The 21,225-nt window shown below is 38.0% G+C and overlaps 1 protein-coding gene across 2 annotated transcripts in view; it reads left to right on the top strand.

Annotated features, from left to right (window-relative positions):
• LOC108430666 (formin-1-like) overlaps positions 1 to 21,225 on the top strand; it is a 107,152-nt gene that overhangs the window by 16,713 nt on the left and 69,214 nt on the right. For both annotated transcript variants that reach the window (XM_017703292.2, XM_037542176.1), the window contains exon 3: positions 18,613 to 18,785. In XM_017703292.2, coding sequence (XP_017558781.1) covers positions 18,613 to 18,785 — 173 coding nt within the window. The remainder of the gene's footprint in view (positions 1 to 18,612; positions 18,786 to 21,225) is intronic.

Here is a 21,225-nt window from a genome sequence, read left to right as displayed (position 1 = left end):
CCATTCTTCTGAGGAGGCTTTTCACAAGATTTGGGATTATGTTCCCATTCAGTCAAAAGAGCTTCTGTGAGCTCAGGCACTGATGTTGGATGAGAAGTTAACTTGTGTTAATGTTCCAGAGGCAGTGGAACTTTACAGTGAGTGACGTAACTATAGTGATTCATACATCCTGCTGGCTTCAGTACTCCGCAGCCCCGCTCTGTGAGAGTGTGGACTCTTTGTGACCGTGGTGTTGTTGCTCCTAGACACTTCCATTTCACAATAACAGCACTTACAACTGACCAGGGCAGATCTAACCTCCTATGACAGTGCCATATTTAAAATCACTGAGCTCTTCGATATGACCCGTTCTATTGCCAGTGTTTGTTTATGGACTTTCAGTGTAGCTGACACACCTGAAATCAGTCATTTGGAAGGATGTCCATGTACTTTTGGTCATGTAGTGTATGAAAATGAAGGGCTTTTCATGACCTTAAAAAACAAATTCGAAACAGGCTGTTTCCTTGGCTTAGTTACCATATGTGGACTGTATACACTGTGGAGTGAATTACATTTAAAAACTTTAGCAATGTTTACATATTCCAACAAACATTATAAAAATGAGAAAACTTTGATTTCCTATAATATGGACCTCCTGATTTCTCTAGCTAATAAGGTATAAATGTACAGTACTTCTTAGGGTTGGTGTTTTTCTGTGTGAGTTACAGAGTAAGTGGGTTACAAAGCTTCAGAAATATGCATTACAAGGTGACTCATTACTCAAGTGCATCTGGAGGAGTATATCTTCCAGTGTGTGTGTGTGTGTGTGTGTGTGTGTGTGTGTGTGTGTATATGGTTATATATAAGGCTTTTCAGTCTGGAAGATTCTTCCTAAGCTATTTCAGCTATGTTATGCTCCAGTGCCGAGGCTGACCTATTTAGAGCACAGGGTTTGATATTTGCCCTCATGCACTACATGATGATATGATGATGAACTAATGTCAACAGTGATTGTGTACATCAGCACAAGCATAATAAATGGGTCTAGCAGATGCCAGCTAGGGACAACTAACACACGACCTCTCTCTTCTAGAATATCACATAATACAAGCCCTGTTTCTAGCCCCCACAACCCCCCATACCCCCCCCCCCCCTCCCCAATACACACTGCCAGCTACTCTGTTCTCACTCTCTGGTTTACCTCTTCATATCACAGCCTTGTCCATCAACACCATGCTGATGACTGTACGTTGGTCTCATATAAAGCATGCAATCATTGCACTGCATTTACCACAAAATGGCTGGTTGACCAAAGCATTTTGCAAGTTCATATTTTCATCACAGCTAATAGGTTAGTATTGTTAACAAGTGGTGAAAATTAACACCCAAAATACAAACATTAAAAGCACTTCATTCAGGCATTTGAAGGGAAAATCTGCTGACTTTTAATATTTCTGCTTCACTAAATGGTTAAGATGTAAACAAAGCGATTCAGATTTGGTTGATCTGGTTGATTTGGTTGATTCCATAGAAACAGAGTCAGAACTGTGATGGGTGCCGGATGTCCAAAGTGTTGAATGCCTCTAAAAGCTGCTTCACAGAATGTGGTTACTTTCTGTCAGATTGTTTTACAATGAGGTTTTGGCCTAAAACCTTTTTTTTCCCCATTCATTAATGCTGGGAGTAGGATGCATTTGACTAATTGTACTTGGGTACTGCAATTAAGTGTTTTTTGGATGGGGGAGGGGGTAGACATGTACTTTACTTAAGTATTATTGAAATTAAGCACTTTTACTCAATTACATTTACAAGAGAAAAAAAACATACTTTTTACTCTTTACATTATTCAGTGCTTAGAACTTTAAAGTACTTGATACAAATCCCAAAGTCCAAGAGATTTTTCTCTTGCCAATTAGTTGCATTTCAGCATACATTAATTTATTGTTTTTTTATTAAACATCCAACTGAATTCAACTGTCCACTACTATGCCTTTCTGCGAGAACTAGCATCAATGACTATTAACCCCTCCAAACACAGCCAAACTAAGCAAATCTTTATTTATTAAAACTTTATATTTTATACTTGACTTTGTTTAAATGTCAATACTTCTATTTTCCTATTATTAACATTACATATAAAAGCTAAGGAGACATGTAGGTTCACTGGTGGTTTGGATAGTAAATAACATGGCTATGTTTCAGTTGTAGACATTCTGAACCCTGGATCCTCTCACCACCACTGTTAAGAAAATTTAAATGGGTAAGTTTCTCTACAATGAACTATTTCAAACCCTTTTGAATGACTTTGTTCACATCTTAGACACTGAATTATGCAATTTTGACACATTCTTGGAGTTACACTATTCACACTTTTTTGGCCATTATTAGAAGAAATCAGTCATTTTAGTCAATTTTAGACATGATCCGCTGTGGCGATCCCTAAAGGGATCAGCCGAAAGAAGAAGAAGAAGTCATTTTAGTAATTTTAGAAGACTCATTTTTATGATCCTGGTCACTTGTAAATACGTCTTCTGGGAACGTACACTCTGAGCATATTGCTTTTACACACGGCTGCTGCAGTGTGTAGCATTTAGTGCAGCATGCAGAGCAAGACAGTGTGAAACATTATGCCACTGCAGATCGTCTACGAGGACAGCAAGTGTATTTGGTTTCTCCTATAGTGAGTGAACTTGAATCCACAGCATTTGTTACATGTATCTGGCTGGGGAGGCAATTTCCTGCAAATAGTGCAGCAGTGTGATGTTTTCTGAGGACAAGTTCAATTTAGGACATGCCAATCAGACAGAAAGTAACGCACACACATACATGGCCATTTTGTTGCATTCAGCCTCAAACAGAGCAATGCAAAGAGAGCTGGGGGAAAACACAAAAGCACTCAGAGAGAGAAAAAGCATCTCGATATGAGTAATTAAAGACGGCTGTTTTTAATGAACAGAGCTAATTATCTATGAGACCGCTTCAAGAGATTAGACAGCAGCTTTCCGCCGTGCTACTGAACTCTGCCTCAACCGCAATGTGTGTGTGCACGGAGTTTCCTCATAGTTCTGCCTTAACCTCGCTCTAATAATGTGCTGTCATTATCTTAAAAGCAGGAGGCCTGCAGCTCTTAAATGAATTACATTTCACCAGATCTCTGCTCAAGCTTAGTGTTATTAGTCTTAGGCATTATAATTAGGCATAGAATATCTCTTTTAAGGCCCAAAACAAATCTGTTTAGGCATTCTGCTTAGGTATGTTGCCAACAGAATATTACTTTTTTAGGTCAAATCTTTTTATTGTTTCATTTTAATTAATCTGTTCCAAAAATCAGCACCATATGGTACAGTGATAGTACCTTGAATAAATGAAGGCATAGTATTATCAAAATCACATTTACATTATGTGCTGCCTTCCCAAAGTATAGTTAGTTGACCATAGCATTTTGTAAATTGCACGCTTTAATTGTGTATAGTTTCCCCACAGCTACACAGCTAATACTGTGAATTAGTGGTGATAGTAAACAACACGTATAGTGGAAATGACAAGTTTCAATCATGTTACAAGTTTCAATCATGACATTTGAGATTGAGTATTTAACAAATTACAGCCTGTAACTGGCTATTTAAATTTATGTTTGCGTTATTAGGAGAAAACATTCAGGGGTGAAATAAGTACAACACTTCAGCGCTTGAGTAAAAGTAGTACTCTTGGTAAAAAATTGCTTGAGTAAAAGTCTAAAAAGCATTCTGTCTATATTTAAAGGCTTTAGTTCTAAAAGTATTATAGACCACTTTCACAAATGTTGCCTTTTTTTCAGGACGTTGCTGGGAGTAGGCTTTACACATACAAGAAATATCAATGTTATGTCCAAAAATATGCGGGCACCCCTCCTAATTATTAAGTTCATGTGTTTCAGCCACAACCATCACTAATAAGTGCATATGATCAGGCATATAACAATGCAGTCTTCATAGACATAGTTAGGCAGTAGAATGGGTCATACCTGCCACAAGTCAGGGTGTGAAATTTCTGTCTGGCTAGATCTGCCCTGGTCAACCACAAGTGCTATTATCATCAAATGGAAGAGTCTAGGAGTAACAACACCTCATCCATGAAGTGACAGACCATGCAAAACTCACAGAATAAGACTGAAACATGAAGCATGTAGCACATAAAATCACCTATCCTCTGTTGCTTCTCTCACTATAGAGTTTCAGGCTGCCAACATCAGCACAAGAACTCAGATCTGCTAGAGTGGTGTAAAGCATGCTTCCACTGTAGAGCAGTGGAAGCGTGTTCTCTAGATTAATGAATCAGACTTCACTATCTGGTAGTCTGATGGACAAATCTGGGTTTGGCTCGTGTCAAGAGAATGCTACCTACCTCAATACATATTGCCAAGAGTAAAGGAGGGATAATGGTCTGGAGCTGTTTTTCAGGGTTTGGGCTCAGTCCCTTTCAGTCAAGAGTAGTGTTAGTTGTACAGTACACAAAGACATTTTAGCTTTGTGGCAACAGTTTAGGGAAGACCCCCTGGGCACAAAGGAAGGCCCAACTGTGAGCCAGACCTTATTGTTCAACATCAGTGTCTGACCTCACAAATGCTCTGTTGACTGAATGAATGTATGTTTTTGCAAGCCTTCCCAGAAGAGTGGAGGCTGTTATAGCTGCAAAGGGGGAGGTGCAACTCTACATTTATGCCCATGGTTTGCTTGTCCAACAAGCTCATATACAGGTGAAGTTTAGGTATAAAGGTGAAGTAAGATATAGCACAAATGATGATTAATACAACCTTTATAAGAGAAATTAAAATGGGTTTTCTATTACAAGTCATCCAATTTTTTCAATTCAAAAAATTGTTATTTCCAGAACTGTTACAAACAATACATACATACATTATAGAATTATAGAATGTCACTTCTGCCTGAGTAGTACTTCCTTGTGAATTTCCTAAAGCATCTAAAGTAAAAGCACATTGATTTATTATAGATCTTGTATAATTTCATTTTGATGGACAAATTCTATTAAGGAAAACTCCACAGATAAAAATCTTGCTCATGGGTGCAGTCATACAATTGTCCTTAGTAGAACTTGTTCATCAAAATATAACTCAAAGAACAAAGTACTTTTACTTTAGAGACTTAAGTACATACACAAGCAATGCTTTTGAACTTTTACTTGAAAGGAAATATAGATAGGATGATTGTACTTTCACTCTAGTAGTATTTACCAAAGGTACAACTACTTTAATACAAGTACCGAATTATTGTACTTCATCTACTGCTGGAATTGTTAAAAGATATTGCTGTTATTGGAAGATATTAAAGGTGACTGCAAGAGATTCAAAATGGCCAGCAATTGTCAAGGGTTAATATCTGAGGGATCTCTGTACAAGCTCTGTAACTACCCAGAATGCTCAGGAACTACAGAGCAACAATCAAGAGGCCCTCTGAATAATGCTAGCTTTGAACTAGCTGGCATGTGACTCAAATAAGGAAGATTTCTGCTAATACTCTCCATATCAGAGCCAGTTTATTCCAATCATACTCATACACAGTGAATACACTTCAGTATAAAAGTTCCCAAGACCTCGTGTTTTGAAAATCTTTTTGTTTTTCTGCTCAAACACACTTGACCCATCTCATAAACTGCTTGATAATTTGCTGATGAGGTGAGTCAAGTGGGTTAGTGAGGGGAAAATGAATGAAATGATATACTTGGGATCCAGATTCAGTTTTGAAGTACCATATGTGAGAGCTACAGAGCCTTACTAATGTAATTACCATCAGGGATAGTTCCTAATGTTACTTCATCCTTTATAATCAGGGATTCAGGAAGGTGTTTTAAGTTTGGGGTGCAGAAATTTTAGCGTATATGTGACTTGAGTGATGAGGTCATACACAATTATTTCCTTTTTTTATGTGATTTTTTAAAAAAATTGTCATACGTTACTACAATGAGACGAGAGACATACACATATAACTGACACGTTAGACACTGGCTCACATCCTCTTTCTGCTCATTCTAGCCAAACTTTATGCAAATTCGCTGAGAGGTGACTCAACAATCAGACTGTTAATATGTGGAGCAGTAACAGATTTTGTCACGCCCACAGTCACACACCTAGATTTAACACTAAACACACTCTGAGTGGGAGATATAAAGGTTCATAAAAACAATTTACATGATAGTTGATTATTTTTACATTTAAAAAGGCATTATTAGGCTGCTTTGCAACTGGCCTGTAACTCTGCCTAGACTTTCTCTCTTTGCACCTCCACCTGCATGAGTTTTAGGGACGCCCCTAAGGTGGCCAACAGTTTCTGGTGCACTGCAATTAATAAACGTGCACAGATACTAGCGCAGATTTTGAAATTATAACAACACAAACTCCGCTCTTAAACAAGCACATATGGGTCTTCTCCTAATTATTCGGTTTCAGTTCAAAATGTTTTATTATTAATATTATTTTTAACAGTTGCAGTCCTGAAAGCACTTTCCATGTCCCTGTTTATAATGCACCAGTTTGGCAATGTGAGTGATTTCCAACCAAACAAACGTGGACAACAACTGGATGTTAAACAGGCATTTAATTCATTTTTAAAATGTTCGTGCAATTCAATTGTTGAGAATGTAAACAAAGTGGATTAATGTTAAATGCACCAAGAAACTTATCAGCAAGGGGTTGAGATGTCTACAACACAAATTTGATGTACTGTCCAAAACCAACAATGAACCTACACTACTTTTTTGTATGAAATCTTGAAACTGATAAAGCTGTGGTAAATCTATGCTAGAATCAAAATCTGTATAATCCTTAGTAGTATGTGTATAGTTCCTTAGTTGGTGATGGAGAGTAGAGTAATCTTTACTGTTGTCTACAGTCATATGTTAAAATGTGAACACCCCTGTCAAATAACAAGTTTTGTTGATTTATATTAAAATAACATTAATTAACCCAAAGAAATTAACCTAAAATAGAAAAGCTGCCATAGTTTTGCACAGACCAATTTTTATTCATTTGGTTTTATTTATTTTTCTTTATTTACTATCATCGCGAGGGCAAGGCAAGTTAAAAAAGCAATAACCGATTTTATCAGTTATCAGCTCCATAGTTCCTAGAACTGAGATGGCAAGTCACTGCTGTAGAAGCATTTTTCTACAACTACTGTTTGCTCATTAAAATGAAAGTCTGCAGACACATCAGTGATTTATCCTGTAGATTCTGTATTAAATTAGGCTAGCCTTGTTCTTTTTTAATAAGAAATTGCATCTTGCAATAAACAAGCAAGCAATATAAAATATGGCCCCACTGCACACATAGACTCAGATATTAGTTAGTCCTGTTTATTTATTAAGTGTTACGTCAGATTCAGACGTTTTTAGGCTACATCACCATTTCCCAGTGCTGTTTCTAGCAATGTGTGCTTGTCTCAGAGTACCTGATTTAATTCAACAACCACTTATCAAGCCCTTCTTTTGCTAAACAATGCAATATAATACTGAAGTATCATAAAAGTTGGTCTGGGAAACAGTGGCCTACATTGAGCCTTTAGTCACAACTCCAGGATCACTGACGTTTATGTGAACATACCTCTTCCAGTCCAAAAGGTGGCACTGTTTGACCCTCTATAACTTCCAATGGTGAGTCCACTGACAGAATAGAACTGCTTGACTGACATAAAGGTAAAAGGAGTGCGTTCTCTTTTTATCTTGTTTGCAAATTCAATCTTTCAGTTACACCTCTGGTTGCACTGCATGGCTGAAGAGATGTTGCTTTTGTCAGGGGCTAAAGGACCTGTGAATCTGAAAAAGGCCTAAACTGCTCATGAAGAGCTTGAGTTTGTGAGTGACTTGCCACAGAGTGAGAAGGAGAAAGGCAATCAGTCTAGAAAAGGCTCGACTTTGCATTTGGAACAGTACCAAAAGTACAGTCAGCATCTCAAGGTCTGGCCAGCTCAGGCCAGAGATGCATTATCATAATGAAACATTATTAAATCCAGTCAGGCTTTCTCCACACAGCAGAGTCTCTGTTTAATTATGAATACTGATTTGCAATTGGAGCATAAATATAGTGTAAATAAAATATTAAATTATAAAATAATAATATTGATTTTTTTTTTTAGTTAAATCTACTTAGTCTTTGTTAGAAGTTGTCACTTTTGAGAACAGTGCTTCCTACTATCAGACAGTCAATTGTGCAGGGCTTTACTGGGGTTTGAACTCATGACCTCCTGTGGCCTGATGACTGGGTGGTTAGATAGTTGCACCACTTCTCATTTTTACCTTTGCAATCATTGGAGACAAAGAGATGTTTTGACTTTTACAACTTTAAAGTGGTGGATCTGTGTTTACACAGCAGGTAAAAGTGGCCCGAATCTGATTTTCTCACCAAATCCACATCAAAAGTGATCCGTATGCGACATCAGTCTGAACAGATCAGCTCCTAAACCGACCCGCATACGCAGAAGAACAGTGCTTCACGTGACGTGCTCGTCCAGAGGTAAACAGTCAGGAGCCTGTGGCTTCAGGAGCTTTCAGGTTCGCTTCGCCAGCATCGCAGGAGCGATTATTAAGTTCTGATGGTTGACAGCGGGGCTCATCACCCAGAATGTGCTCGAGTTCGCCGTGAAAAGGGCCACTTCTTCAGTTCGTGTCCTCTTTAAACTGTTCTCTGAATCTGCAGCCTTGGGCTCCTCCGGCCGCGCTCGGCGTGTCGTCCGAATCCTCTTCAAACATGACGAATGTCGAGTTGGATTGACGTAAAAGTCGCATGAATTCCGATCTGGCGGTTCAGACTGAGTCGCGCTGCTGCAGATCGGATTTCAGTACCACGTATGAAATCGTCTCAAATGGGAATTGAAAATCAGATTCAATGCGTTTTTTGCCGCTCACACTGCAACACACATAACACATCTGTGTCACATGAGGAAAATGATAAGATTCCGGCCACTACCTGCTGTGTAAACGAAGCCTAAAAGTGGCTCAAATCTTTTTCCTCATGTGACACGGATGTGTCATTTGTGTGGCAGTGTGAACAGCAAAAACCGCACTGAATCTGACGTTTTCACTTCCGATGTCATATGTGGTACTGAAATCCGATCCGTATCCGTTCTGCAGCAATGCGCCTCAGTCTGAACAGCCAGATCGGAATTCATGCGACTTTTTGACATTCGTCATAATTTCGTGCTGCTGAGGCTCATAAATATTCAGGCTGATGTTTCTGTACCAAAAATAGAAGAAACTCATCGCAGCCGCTCCGAGTTTGAAGAGGTTTCGAATGAAATGGCGCGGCCGGAGGACACGAACCGAAGAAGTGGCCGTGACCGTGCCCTTTTCACGGAGAACTCAAATACAACGTGGGTGGTGAGCCCAGCTGTCAACCACTGGAACTTTATAATTTCTCATGTGATGCTGGGAAAGACGACACTGAAAGCTCAGGGAGCGACAGGCGTTCACTGGCCGTCATGACTGTTTACCTCTGGACGAGCCTTGTGAAGCATTGTTACAGATCACATTTAGAAGATAGTGTGAACAGCCAAACAAACAAATCGGATTTGGTGAGAAAATCAGATTCAGGCCATTTTTACCTGCTGTGTAAACATAGCCTAAATGCCCAGTCATAAGAACATGTTCGAATGCTAGTGTCGCCGCTGCCCTCCATGATCAGGATTTTCAGAGTAAAAAGTGCCTCCTCCCCAACTTACGGACATAAGGAAGTCTTACCCAATGCAGGGGGATTAGCAATAAATTATTTTGAGGAAGAGGAAGACACTGAATAAAGATCCAACAAAAACAATTTCAGCTTATAATAGGACAGCACTTTTACTGCTTTTTTGAGTTAGCTCAACTTAAGTTGTACTCATCAGAAAGTTGTATGTACCAAACGGTTAACTGGTAAACACAGACTTCACTCCTTTCAGGTGCTCGATCATAGATACGCCCACCACACAGAAAAAATCACAGAGGTCTGGAGAATACAATCCTGCTTTTTAGTTGCTGTGTTAAAAAGCACATAGATCTAATAGAAGCGCATTAGGTACATATTTTTTTCACATTCGCTGCAGGTTTAGCCTTTTTAAATTAGTGTGTAAAAGGTGCAAGGTCACATAATACATCAAATCTCTGGTGTCTCACACATTGTGAGTGATATAAAACTGCTGTTGGGACAAAACCTTATATGTTCCTTTTTATTGTATTTTTTTACACCCTGTGATGGACAGGCAGTATGTCCAGGGTGTTTCCTGCCTTTCACCCAGTTACTGCTGGAATAGGCTCCAGCTCCTCCCACGACCCAGAAGGATAAGCAGCTTAGAAAATGTGTGTGTGTGTGTGTGTGTGTGTGTGTGTGTGTGTGTGTGGTTTTACATAACTTTTGAAAATGACAGCTGCCCTTTACATTGTGTCAAAGGTTCATGACGAATGGAAAATTACATTGTACTGTAAAGTTTTTTGAGACACAATGTTTTCTGACAATGCTGAGTAATTCTGCATTAAAAGAAGGCATATAGCAAACTCACAACATGAATTCAGTCCACTGTACTCACACACACACACACACACACACACACACACACACACATATATATATGCCCCCTCCTCACCAATCACACACACATTTTCACTTTTCTGAACACTGGAAAAACTACTGTATGTAACATTGCATGCATACGGTGTATGACAGAGCCAGGGCATTCGCACTGGTGTGTGGATAAAATTAGGCCCCATGCCCTCAAGGTCTCAATGACTTTTCACTTAATTAACTGTATGGCATCTTGCACTGTCTTGTCACGTTGCAATTACACTGTCAGTTTTTTATTAATTGAAGGTCACTTTTGTAAAAACATTTGTTTTTGTAAGGGAGCCATTAATTTTATTGTGCACTGGGCCCACAAGGTCCTAGCTATGACCCACGTGTATGAAAAATGCACAGATAGAAAAGAACAATGTATTAAATGAAACAGATTTATTATAAAAAAGTGAGATAAATTCGGAGGGGAGAGGTGTGTGATGTAATTTTGTAAAAGACTGCAGCACGTCTATGCAATAGTGCACATATGTCTTATGTGAATGTTATACCAAGTGATATACAGAGCACTTCACTGGGAGAAGGATGATGTGTAGTGTGAAGATGAAGTCCAGGGTGAGAAGAGCCATGGCCATTTAGCCACAATGCTCACTGTGAGTGCAGAAGAGAGTGCTTAATGCCATCACTGTGCCTCAAGGGTTCATACCAAGCAACAGCAGAACATGTCAATGAAATATTCATAAGCTGTTCTATACACTCACACTGATGCAGGTGTTCTTATACTTGGTACGTGAGTAGGTGACGATATTTTCTAAACAGACTAAAACCCATTATGGATTAATGATTAATTGGTTAAACTAGGCATTTAAAAATACAGTCATTCTCACATACAGCACTGTATGAAAGTCACCCTTCATTTATTTAATTTCCAATCAAAATGACTATTGGGTGTTATGCAATAGACAATTCTGAGTAGGTTAGACATAAAATAATTCATTTGCATTATAAAGAGCAGTGTCATACAAAAATAAGTGAAAAAAAAACAGGAGTTCAAAAATTAATTAAAAGATATAGAAAAAATGTCACTTCTAACAACTGGACCTGGTAGAGCAACAAAACTGACACCATCACATAAACAGTACTTAAAGCTTTCATCTTACAGAGAGAGAGAAGAAAATAAGCTCTACTTTTACCAAAGGTGTTTCCATCCATCCTTCCACTGTGAGAAGACAACTGTGCTGTGGGTCTGAAAGGATGTGTAGCTGTCAGGAAGCTGTTACTGGGAAAATACATTTAAAAACGAAAAAAAGCTGGTGTTTCTCAGAACTGGATATTTTCTAAACAGACTGAAGTCCATTATAGATTAAAGATTAATTGGTTTAATTATGCATTCTAATGGAATGCACTATCATTTTCACATGGACTGACCACCCCAGAGCCCAGAACCTCAACATCACTGAATGTTTTGGGGATTACTTTGATTCTTAGAAGCAGAAAATGTAACCATCTTCTAAGACTGAACTTTGGAGGTGTGGCTGCAGAACTTTCAAAGAGAAAGGAAACTCTTATAAAGCCAAAAAGTGGACATACTAAATACTAAACATCACTGATATTACATTGATGAATATTTTTGTTAAATATGTTTTCTGCTTTTTTCTTGACACTGAAAAACGAATAAACTACACTTAATTGCTGTTTTGGCTGGAAATCCAAAGGTGTTCTCTGCTTTTTGCACAGGACTCTAGGCCCACTAATTAATACTTGTAGCTGCTTGTAGTGCTCTTTTCATTGCAACTATATCAATTCACAAGGCACTTTATTAGGACCACCTACCTTGTAGGTACACCTTGACTCAACCAATTTTGTCAGTTTCTGCCCAGTGAGCTGCTCTTGGGCAGTGAACCACCCTCAACCAGTAATATCACTACACTTGATACACTTATACCACTGCCACACATTTCTACATCAGTGTTGCTGCTGTGTTGAGAACCATCCACCACTCTAATACTATCTGGTGATCAGTGCTCCTGTAGTCAGAAAGTAAACGATGGCGAATGAGGTAGAAGGTGGCTGACAATTTGTGCATTATAACAGATTTGGGCCATTATATTTTGGTCACTGAGTGTATTTAGAGTGTATGACTGCTTTTGTTTTTCATTCAATAGCTCATTAAATAGCAATGCAGTCTTGTATATTATAGCAATATAGTCATCTCTAACCCTGCACAGATCATTCCATCAACAGCTTCTTAACCAGACGAATAACACTCGAACATTGGGAGATTTTTTCCTCTTAGTCCGCAGGAAATTGGTAAAGTGATTTGCCCTTGATGCATGGTACCTTTTCCTCTACATCTTTATCTTATGTGATGAATAACACTAGACAGGCTCTTTTCCTCTTGAACATGTTCTTCATTAAAGCCAGAGCAATTGATGGTTTCAAGATTCGCATCCCATGCTGTTTCCCTCCACCTTTAGCCTCCATGCTAACATTACTCTGCATCACTGCAGATGTTGCTGAGTGAAGTGCGTCCCTGTGCTTGAGGCTGGCCGTTTTACTGAGGCATATGCCATATGCTATAAGTAATGCATCAAGCTGTCATTTTGCATGAAGCAGGTCAGACATATAAATCTGTCGAGTTCAGGCCTTGCTTTGTTGGACCGCTCACATTTTGGTGCATGGCTTTATTGGATCAGAGTTAGCCTGCTGATTCCAGACAGAGACAGCAGAGAACAGGTTATAAATAGACATATTCTCTGTGCTCCCAGGAAAGTCTGTTTAGTATTAATATGGGCCAGTGCTTTCCTAGAAGATCCTTTATTCACTGTAAGCCCTTAGGAAAACGATTGCTTAAGAATACATTCAAACAAGCTGTGTTTGCCCCCAAAGAAAAAACTGGATATTTTTCCACTTCGCAAAAAAGCGGACTTCTTGAAAATGAACTGACTTTAAGAGTTGGCAAAGGCCACTGGTACAGACAAAACAACACAGTAAAAGGTTCATCTTTTCTTCTTTTTCTGTTTCAGCAAGTTTGCTAGGTCCAAAAAAATCCCCACCCCATAGTTTGCTTAAAATCTCCCACTTTTTACATGGGAAAAGGACAGCTGAACTCTGCAATTTTTAGGCCAATGCATATCAGTGATGCAGACATTTTTATTCTCACATTTTGATCAGAAACAATTTTCATATTATTTAATTAAATTAAATAAATCATTAAGCCTCGATCAACAAAGGCACTCTTATTCGTTTATTTTTTTTATTATCAAAAGCCTTTTTTGAGAAATTCTCTTGAGAAATTGAGAAAGTTTCATCATGCCACATTGTCAGTTATCCAGGCATGTTTTTCACTTTTATTTTGTTGTCTGCAAAGTTACATTAATAGTGAAAGAGATCAAACATTACATGTTTTAGGCTTTATATCAGATAGAGTAATGCTATTTTAGGCATGTAGAAGTAGTTTTACATACATTTGTATTAGACCAATAATAAAGCATTTAACATAACACCATAACCATACTGGGAGTCGGTCCAGCCAGTAGGAATGCATAGTTGAGTGTAAATAAACAAGTGTGGAATTAAATCCAAAGATGTGTGAAATGTCCTAAACTCCTGGAATCAGAGAATCCACTCTTTTTGGAATCAACTCCCAGCTATAGCGCCAACTATCATTCACTTCACCTTCCCCTTTTCAAACCCTCATCCACATTTCGTTGATTCCTGGTGAGAAATCTCTTTTTTTTTTGTACATATGAAATATGTTTGTCAACATAGGAGGAAATGTTGACATTAAAGATTTGTGTACATTTTACTAAAAATGTAAGGTTTAAACTGGCACTGTGTACAGTCAATATGCAAAACAAATCTACAGAGAGCTCCACTCAGAGCTCATTTACAATACATAGAGAGAAAGAAGGCCAACCAGGTTAGTTGTCAGGACAAGGCCTAAACGTGAATGCAGGAGAATGCAAAAATATATGTATTATCTTTCTGGTTTCCAAGAATTGCTAAAGGTAGGCTACAAGAGGATCAATATAAAGTGCCATTATGTTTATCGTTATGTATTTGACAGCTTTTAAGCACATTTGTCATCTACTTTTCTCGTGTTACTCACCTTGTCCACCATGGTGGCCGCAGCTGTCACAGATAATGACAGCCTCAAAAAATTCTAAATAAACAGCTTAATTTGTTCAAATATGTGTGTATTCATTTTTACTATACATAAATAAGGATGTCGGTCTGCATTTATGAGAATCTCAAGTTCATACACAGTGTGTCGTTGTATATGTACAATGCATTGTCTTATTCTAACCAAACACACATGTCAAAACTGAGAATAAACCAATGGAAATTTTTGAATGAAGAAGGGTTTAAAGAAAGATTGTTGCACGTAGCATCCCATACAGTTAGTTTTACAGAAAAAATGTTAGACAAGGTTTTATCTGTTCACACAGCGATGATTACACCAAAACACTAAAGACAATGCAATTTCCCACAAATGTGTTGATTAAATGTGTCAGTATGCACAGAATATGCACCAGCTAAAACTGGATTCCACAGGGAATACATACTACAAACACAGAGGAGGACTCTATTGAACATGGCAACCTGCATGTCACTGGCCTGTATGCCAGTCTACATACTATAAACACAGAGGAGGACTCTATTTAACATGGCAACCCGCATGTCACTGGCCTATATGCCAGTCTACATGCTATAAACACAGAGGAGGACTCTATTTAACATGGCAACTCGCATGTCATGGGCTGTATTTTTTAATTGTCCCAAAATGTCTGTTTATCAAGACCTTTTAAAAGAGCAACAGCCAGAAAAAGTGCCACAAATGGCTAAATGATCTGAATGGCACACAGTAGATCTGTCTCTTTGTAGTTTGTACTAAACACAGAGCTAATATGACGTAACTACTATGCAATGCTATCTCCTCTCCCTAAGATAAACTGCAAGGTCCTAAATATATTATTAAAACACACAGATTATATATCAGTTCTGTCTCAGTTGTATCCATCATAAATTGTGCGATTCTGCTCTGGAAGCATGTTCAATAAGATAGGTGACAGAATTTCAAGGTTACTTTCTCAATTTAGTTCAATTAAATTCAGTATTAATTTGAACTGAAAGTCTATACAACTCTCCCTTGCTTTCTTCTTGATGACTAACCTAAATCAGATCTGCTCCTTCAGTCTTCTCAGTTTACTCAGCTATCCTTTCATTCCTGTGTTTAGCAGCACATTATTTTCACTGAACTCAGATTTGCAAGAACCCAATGAAATAATGAGAGATCAATCAATCAATTCAATTAGATTTTTAACTGGTAAAAATCTTCTCATCTGACTGGCCTTCAACGGGACACCTGCCCCTGAATTTCCATCTACAGGTTGAAGAACTGAGGGATGTAAAACAGTATTATGATCAACACTATATGGTCTTTTCACTGACAATAACAATGTGTGGCAAATACCCAAATAGCCAGCTATACTGACCATAATTTGCCTCATATCCATATTGTAGGTGGGTAGCTAGTCTGTAACTACTAACTGTTTCACTCTGTATATTATAGATATTAAATGAGGTCTGTTGTTTATTTTAGTGACCTCTTCGCCAAAAGTACTCTAGTTAAAGATGTTCCCCCTGTTTTCTCAGTGTAAAGGTGATGTAATATGAATAAGTTACTGTAAAGACAAGTTACATTAGTACCATAACAGTAAGACTTCATTCAGAGACTACAGGGAAACTAACCTCCTCGGTGCGCTGAGATGCGCAGTCTAACAGCTTAGCCAGACTGATGAGGATACGGGACATAAATGCACCTTAAAAATCACTAATTCAATTAATTAAATCAGAAATAAATCTGTTATTCGGAGGAGTTAAAAACGGAGGCAAAGCTAGCATTAGCAATGAAGCCCCTGCAGTGTTTGAGCATTAAACATCTGCTAACATCACATTTTACACTTTAAAACGTGTTTAACTACAAGCCATTTTACAAACAACGTGATAATCCGTTAACCGCGAGGAATCGGACCGAATAGCGGTACAAACATAACCGAGGGAAGCCGATCTAAGCGCCGTAGAGCAGCGGCAACTGAAGACGTCATGATCTCGACATGCGCAGTGAGGGGGCCGAATTTACCGCGGCGCTTCACTTGAGAGACGCAGCAGCGCTGTTTAAAGTGGAGCGTAAATTTTAAAAGGAGGCTGTGAAAACGAAGGAAATCTCAGCTTCCTCCTATTTTCCACTGTGTTCCGTGTTTTCGGTTTTATCCTTCGTTCCTTGTGGTGTTTCTAATCACTGTTTATTTCAACCCAGATCATGAGAAATGTACAGCTGCAGTGCAGCACGTCGAAAACATGTCTGGTGCTCACAGCGGCCGGCGAGCGGCCATGGCGTCGCTCAAAGTCGGGTTGGAAAACAAACGCACGCTAGTCACGTTCACTCTTTCCTGCGTTTACACTCGCCTCCGTCAAAACGCCCCTCGCGCCAATTACATTTTAAAAATGGCGATAAGAAGCTTTAAGCACACTTAAAGCATGTTTGTTATGCAGCGATGCATGTCATCCTAGCAGTTTTTTATAGATATGGACATTGTAATATGCATATTTTTATATGCGTCTTTTCTGATGGTGTGTTATATGTTTTGCCAACAATAAAAAGTTTAGCCTACAATAAAAAGGTGAAAAACGGAGTCGAAGAGTTGGTTGACACCAAGCATTTTGACTCTTGGAGTCATTGGCCAAGAGTCGACACCGTCTCCCAGCCGTGTTGAGTCGAAGAATCGATTCTTTTGGAGTCGACTCCCCACCATCACCCGCACCCAGCATGCCGTGAACCCGAGTTCAGCTTTAGGTTCCCACCGCTGGAGTTTATGTCTTAGTTACAAGCAGGCGCTGCATTTAACCCTTTAACCGTCACATTAAACTGCACGGCTGGTGAGAGAAACAGCGCCGTGCTGATGAGGGAGCGAAGCTACTTAATAATGTACCTCTGTAGTAAATTCAGACAGGTTCCAAACGATAGCTGTATAATATAGTTCAGTATAAATGTTGCACGGTAACAGTTATTAACTCATATATGCAGCCACAGTGTTAATTTAGCTAGGAAAGCTAGGTTAGCCTTATTTGTAAACATGCTATTAGCCAACTAGTTAGCATAATGGCTTGAGAGCTTTTTTTGCTTTGGCTTTCACGGTTTATTGTAATGTCTCGTTTATAAGTTTGATTATACCTTGATTTGTTAATGTATAACGTTACTTTCTCAGAAATGTTCATGTACTGAGGTGCATATAGCCAACTAGCTCGCTGACATTATTTAAAAGTGGCTAGTCAACCATGCATTTGCAAGTTAACCCTGTTTATATTGCTGAAATATTATCAGTGTATTCCTTCTTTTTGGATTCAGTGTTTTGACTCAGTGACTGTGGCGTTAAATGACTGTGCTCAATCACTTTTAAGTTGTAATTTAAGTTTGATCTATATTTCAAGAATTTACTCATATTCCAATACTTCTTGTTACAAGATTACAGTGTTCTTTAAAATACCATCAAGGTCTGTTTATTTGGGGCAAACACTAAAATGTTATAAAACATAAATGACATTTAATTGTAAGGAGCCAGTTGTGAAATGACACAGAATCACAGAACCTCTGCTAATCTCTGTGGTCTTTTATGTAAGAACTATTGGAAGGTGTTAGCCAAAATGATTAAAAAACTGTTTATTAACAAGTAATGTTCGATTTCTTCAGAAAGGAATATTTGTGGAGTGTACAGAAAATATGCTGTAATAGTACAAACTCTGATGCGCATGATTTGGATATAATTTTTATGCAGAATATTCTGCCTATGAAGTGTGGGGATTGTCCTCTATATACAAAATGATGTACTTCTATACCAGAACTGTCCATTAAAAGACTGGCAGTATAAGCAGTGTTACTGCAAGTGTGATGATCAAATTGTTCCATTCTAAAAATATTTAGAAGGCATAAAAGATAATGTCTATAAAAGTTTTCTAAAATCATATATTTTTAAAAGCAAATCACCAAAAACGGATTGCATTTTGCTTCATTTTGATGCTGTGTTTGTCTTTGTTTCCTATAGAGGACCACCTTTTGAGACAAGATGACGTCTGGTTGTTAGAAGGTGACGACTCAGTTTCCCACGAGCCCCTATGTCGAGCGACCAGACCTGACCGCCTTGACTTTCTGAGGATCACACCGCCAGAGGATGATATCATTGGAGACACACCATATCACCCGAAACCTGAGCTTACAGTAAGTGAAACAAGAATCATGGCTGGAGATATGGAAGAAAAGAAACACGGCGGAAGAAAGAAACCTGACATGAAGTTATACACTCATACGCACATACTCAAACCCCTAAGCTCATCTTTGTCATGTGTTTTAGTGTGGCTGGGTACAGTACCTCCACAATCATGCAGTCGTGTAGAATCCCACCCCCACTTTTCTTTATGCTGATGCTAGATTTAGGAGTATATAAAGTGTATGCTGACATGGCATATAGAATGATCAATTATTAAATGAATGCATTCCTGAAAGAAAAGTTCCTTATGTTAACATGGGTGGTCATGACTACTTCATGACTCCTTCATGTATAAAAACTAAACGCTTTCATTTGTAATAATGGTATGGTTTGAGGTATGGTGATGTTTCACCAAAAAAAAAAAGGAAAAAAAACCCAAAATACTCATTTAATTTTTATGTTTACTAATATATAATCTAAAGTAGTAATTAACTAGTGTTTAAAGTGGATGTTTATGATTATTATATATATATATATATATATATATATATATATATATATATATTTATACATAGAGAGATAGATAGATAGATAGATACAATTCCTAGTAGGTGAAACAAACTTCAAAACAACTAGCTAACTTTGATTTGTTCTGTCTGTGATATAATATATTTTTTTTATTATTTATTTGCTTGCAGACAGTGGTTCATTTGCATTCTTCCAAACCAGTAGAACAAAATAATATTTTCTGTGGGTGTGTATGTTACACCCAAAAACTCATAAACACGCTTATCTATGCGTGCCTGGAGACTTGCTACAGTTATGGAAAAAGAAGTCTCTTTTTAGACTGAGATCAGCTGTGTAAGGATTCTGTTTTAAGAGCTGAATCATGTTAGAAAGAGAGATGCTGCTTTTTCAGTGGGCCCAAGTGTTTATCCTGCATACACACTCATCATTCATGATGTCTTTCAAAGTGTTGATGGTATTTCTCAATTTCAGGCAAACTTTCTGCATAATTCAGCTGTTGGGATGTAAACAAAGTCAGTTTGATTTGATGTGAAGTAGTGCACTGTCAAGAAACTTACTATTTTCTTCATAATGGTGGTAAAATGAACCAGGGGTAGCAATGTTTACAATGCAAATGTAGCTGTTTTATTTCTATATTTATGTATGTATGTATATATATTTATATATATATATATATATATATATATATATATATATATATATATATATATATATATATATATATATATGTAGAACCTACACATGTGTACTGAGTTTTAAATGTAATGATAATAAAATAGCATTCAATTTGGAAAGAAACTTTTTCTTTGAGGTCCATTGTACCTTAAATGCCCTGCACATGCCTCTCTGCTATGAAGGGATTTTAAATTGAAACATTTTAGGGCAAAACTATATCAAAAATGTCGCAGGCACCCTGCAGCGTATTCATAACTATTTTGTATTATAATTTACTGTGATGCAGCTTTTGGAGGCATTATGTGCTTCAGATGTCTAATTTCAGACTCAGCAAGTTTCTCTAGAATTATGCATCTCACATCAAACCTGAATGACATTGTTTACATCTAAACGATGAAAACTAATCGATGGAATTTCAATTTAATGAGGAGTTCTCTCAGCCTTGCCGACAGTGTCCACTAAAGCTCCTCATGTGCTTAACACTGTTTAGCACAAGCTCAGCCCTGTTCTCTTAAGTGCGTGTGTGCGTGTCCACACACACCCCATGCAATCAAAACGGTACACTCCCAACACAGCACCAGCATATTCTTGACAAAACAAGAGAATGCAGCTTAGCTCTGATCCTAGCAAAAAGATAGAGAAGGTGTGGTCAGTAGAGTAGATCAAATATCTTCAGAAGAAACAGTTTTAGCTTTATTCCACTGAAATGATTGATTGTCAATTCACTTGTTTCTGCTGAAAGACTTGTTGGTTATCATAATGTTTATTTTTCTGTTGCGGTTGTTTCACATTCATTCTTAATAGGACCCTTAACCTAAATGTCAGCCATTTAGATATGACCTTTCAAAAGGTATGAGCATTGCAGGCTCTTTCTCAGACAGACAGACACACCTAGATTTCAGATGCATATTGGACGGTGCGTCTCGGTCAAAGCCTTTCAGAGATGTACAGTAGTACCAAGAGAGTAGTGCTTTTTGAAGTCAAAAGAAAAACCTAGGCGAAACTACAACACTATTCTTATGTAAGAGCGGCAAGTGGGTCTGCTTTGAGGATTAGGTTGCTTTTGATCCACACATCACCTCAGTATAAGCCTAGGAATTAAGTATATGTTGCAAGGCTTAAGCCTTTTATCCAGTGTCAATTTGTGACATTTCTTATCAAAATGCTAATGATATTAGGCATATATCACTTTTTTTTTCTCTGTTTCTCTGTTTTAACCCTCTTTGAGTTCCATGAACGTGGCAGCAC

Source organism: Pygocentrus nattereri, chromosome 10 (assembly GCF_015220715.1).
Source record: "Pygocentrus nattereri isolate fPygNat1 chromosome 10, fPygNat1.pri, whole genome shotgun sequence".
NCBI classification, from domain to species: domain Eukaryota; kingdom Metazoa; phylum Chordata; class Actinopteri; order Characiformes; family Serrasalmidae; genus Pygocentrus; species Pygocentrus nattereri.
This window is presented reverse-complemented; position numbering and strand designations above follow the sequence as displayed.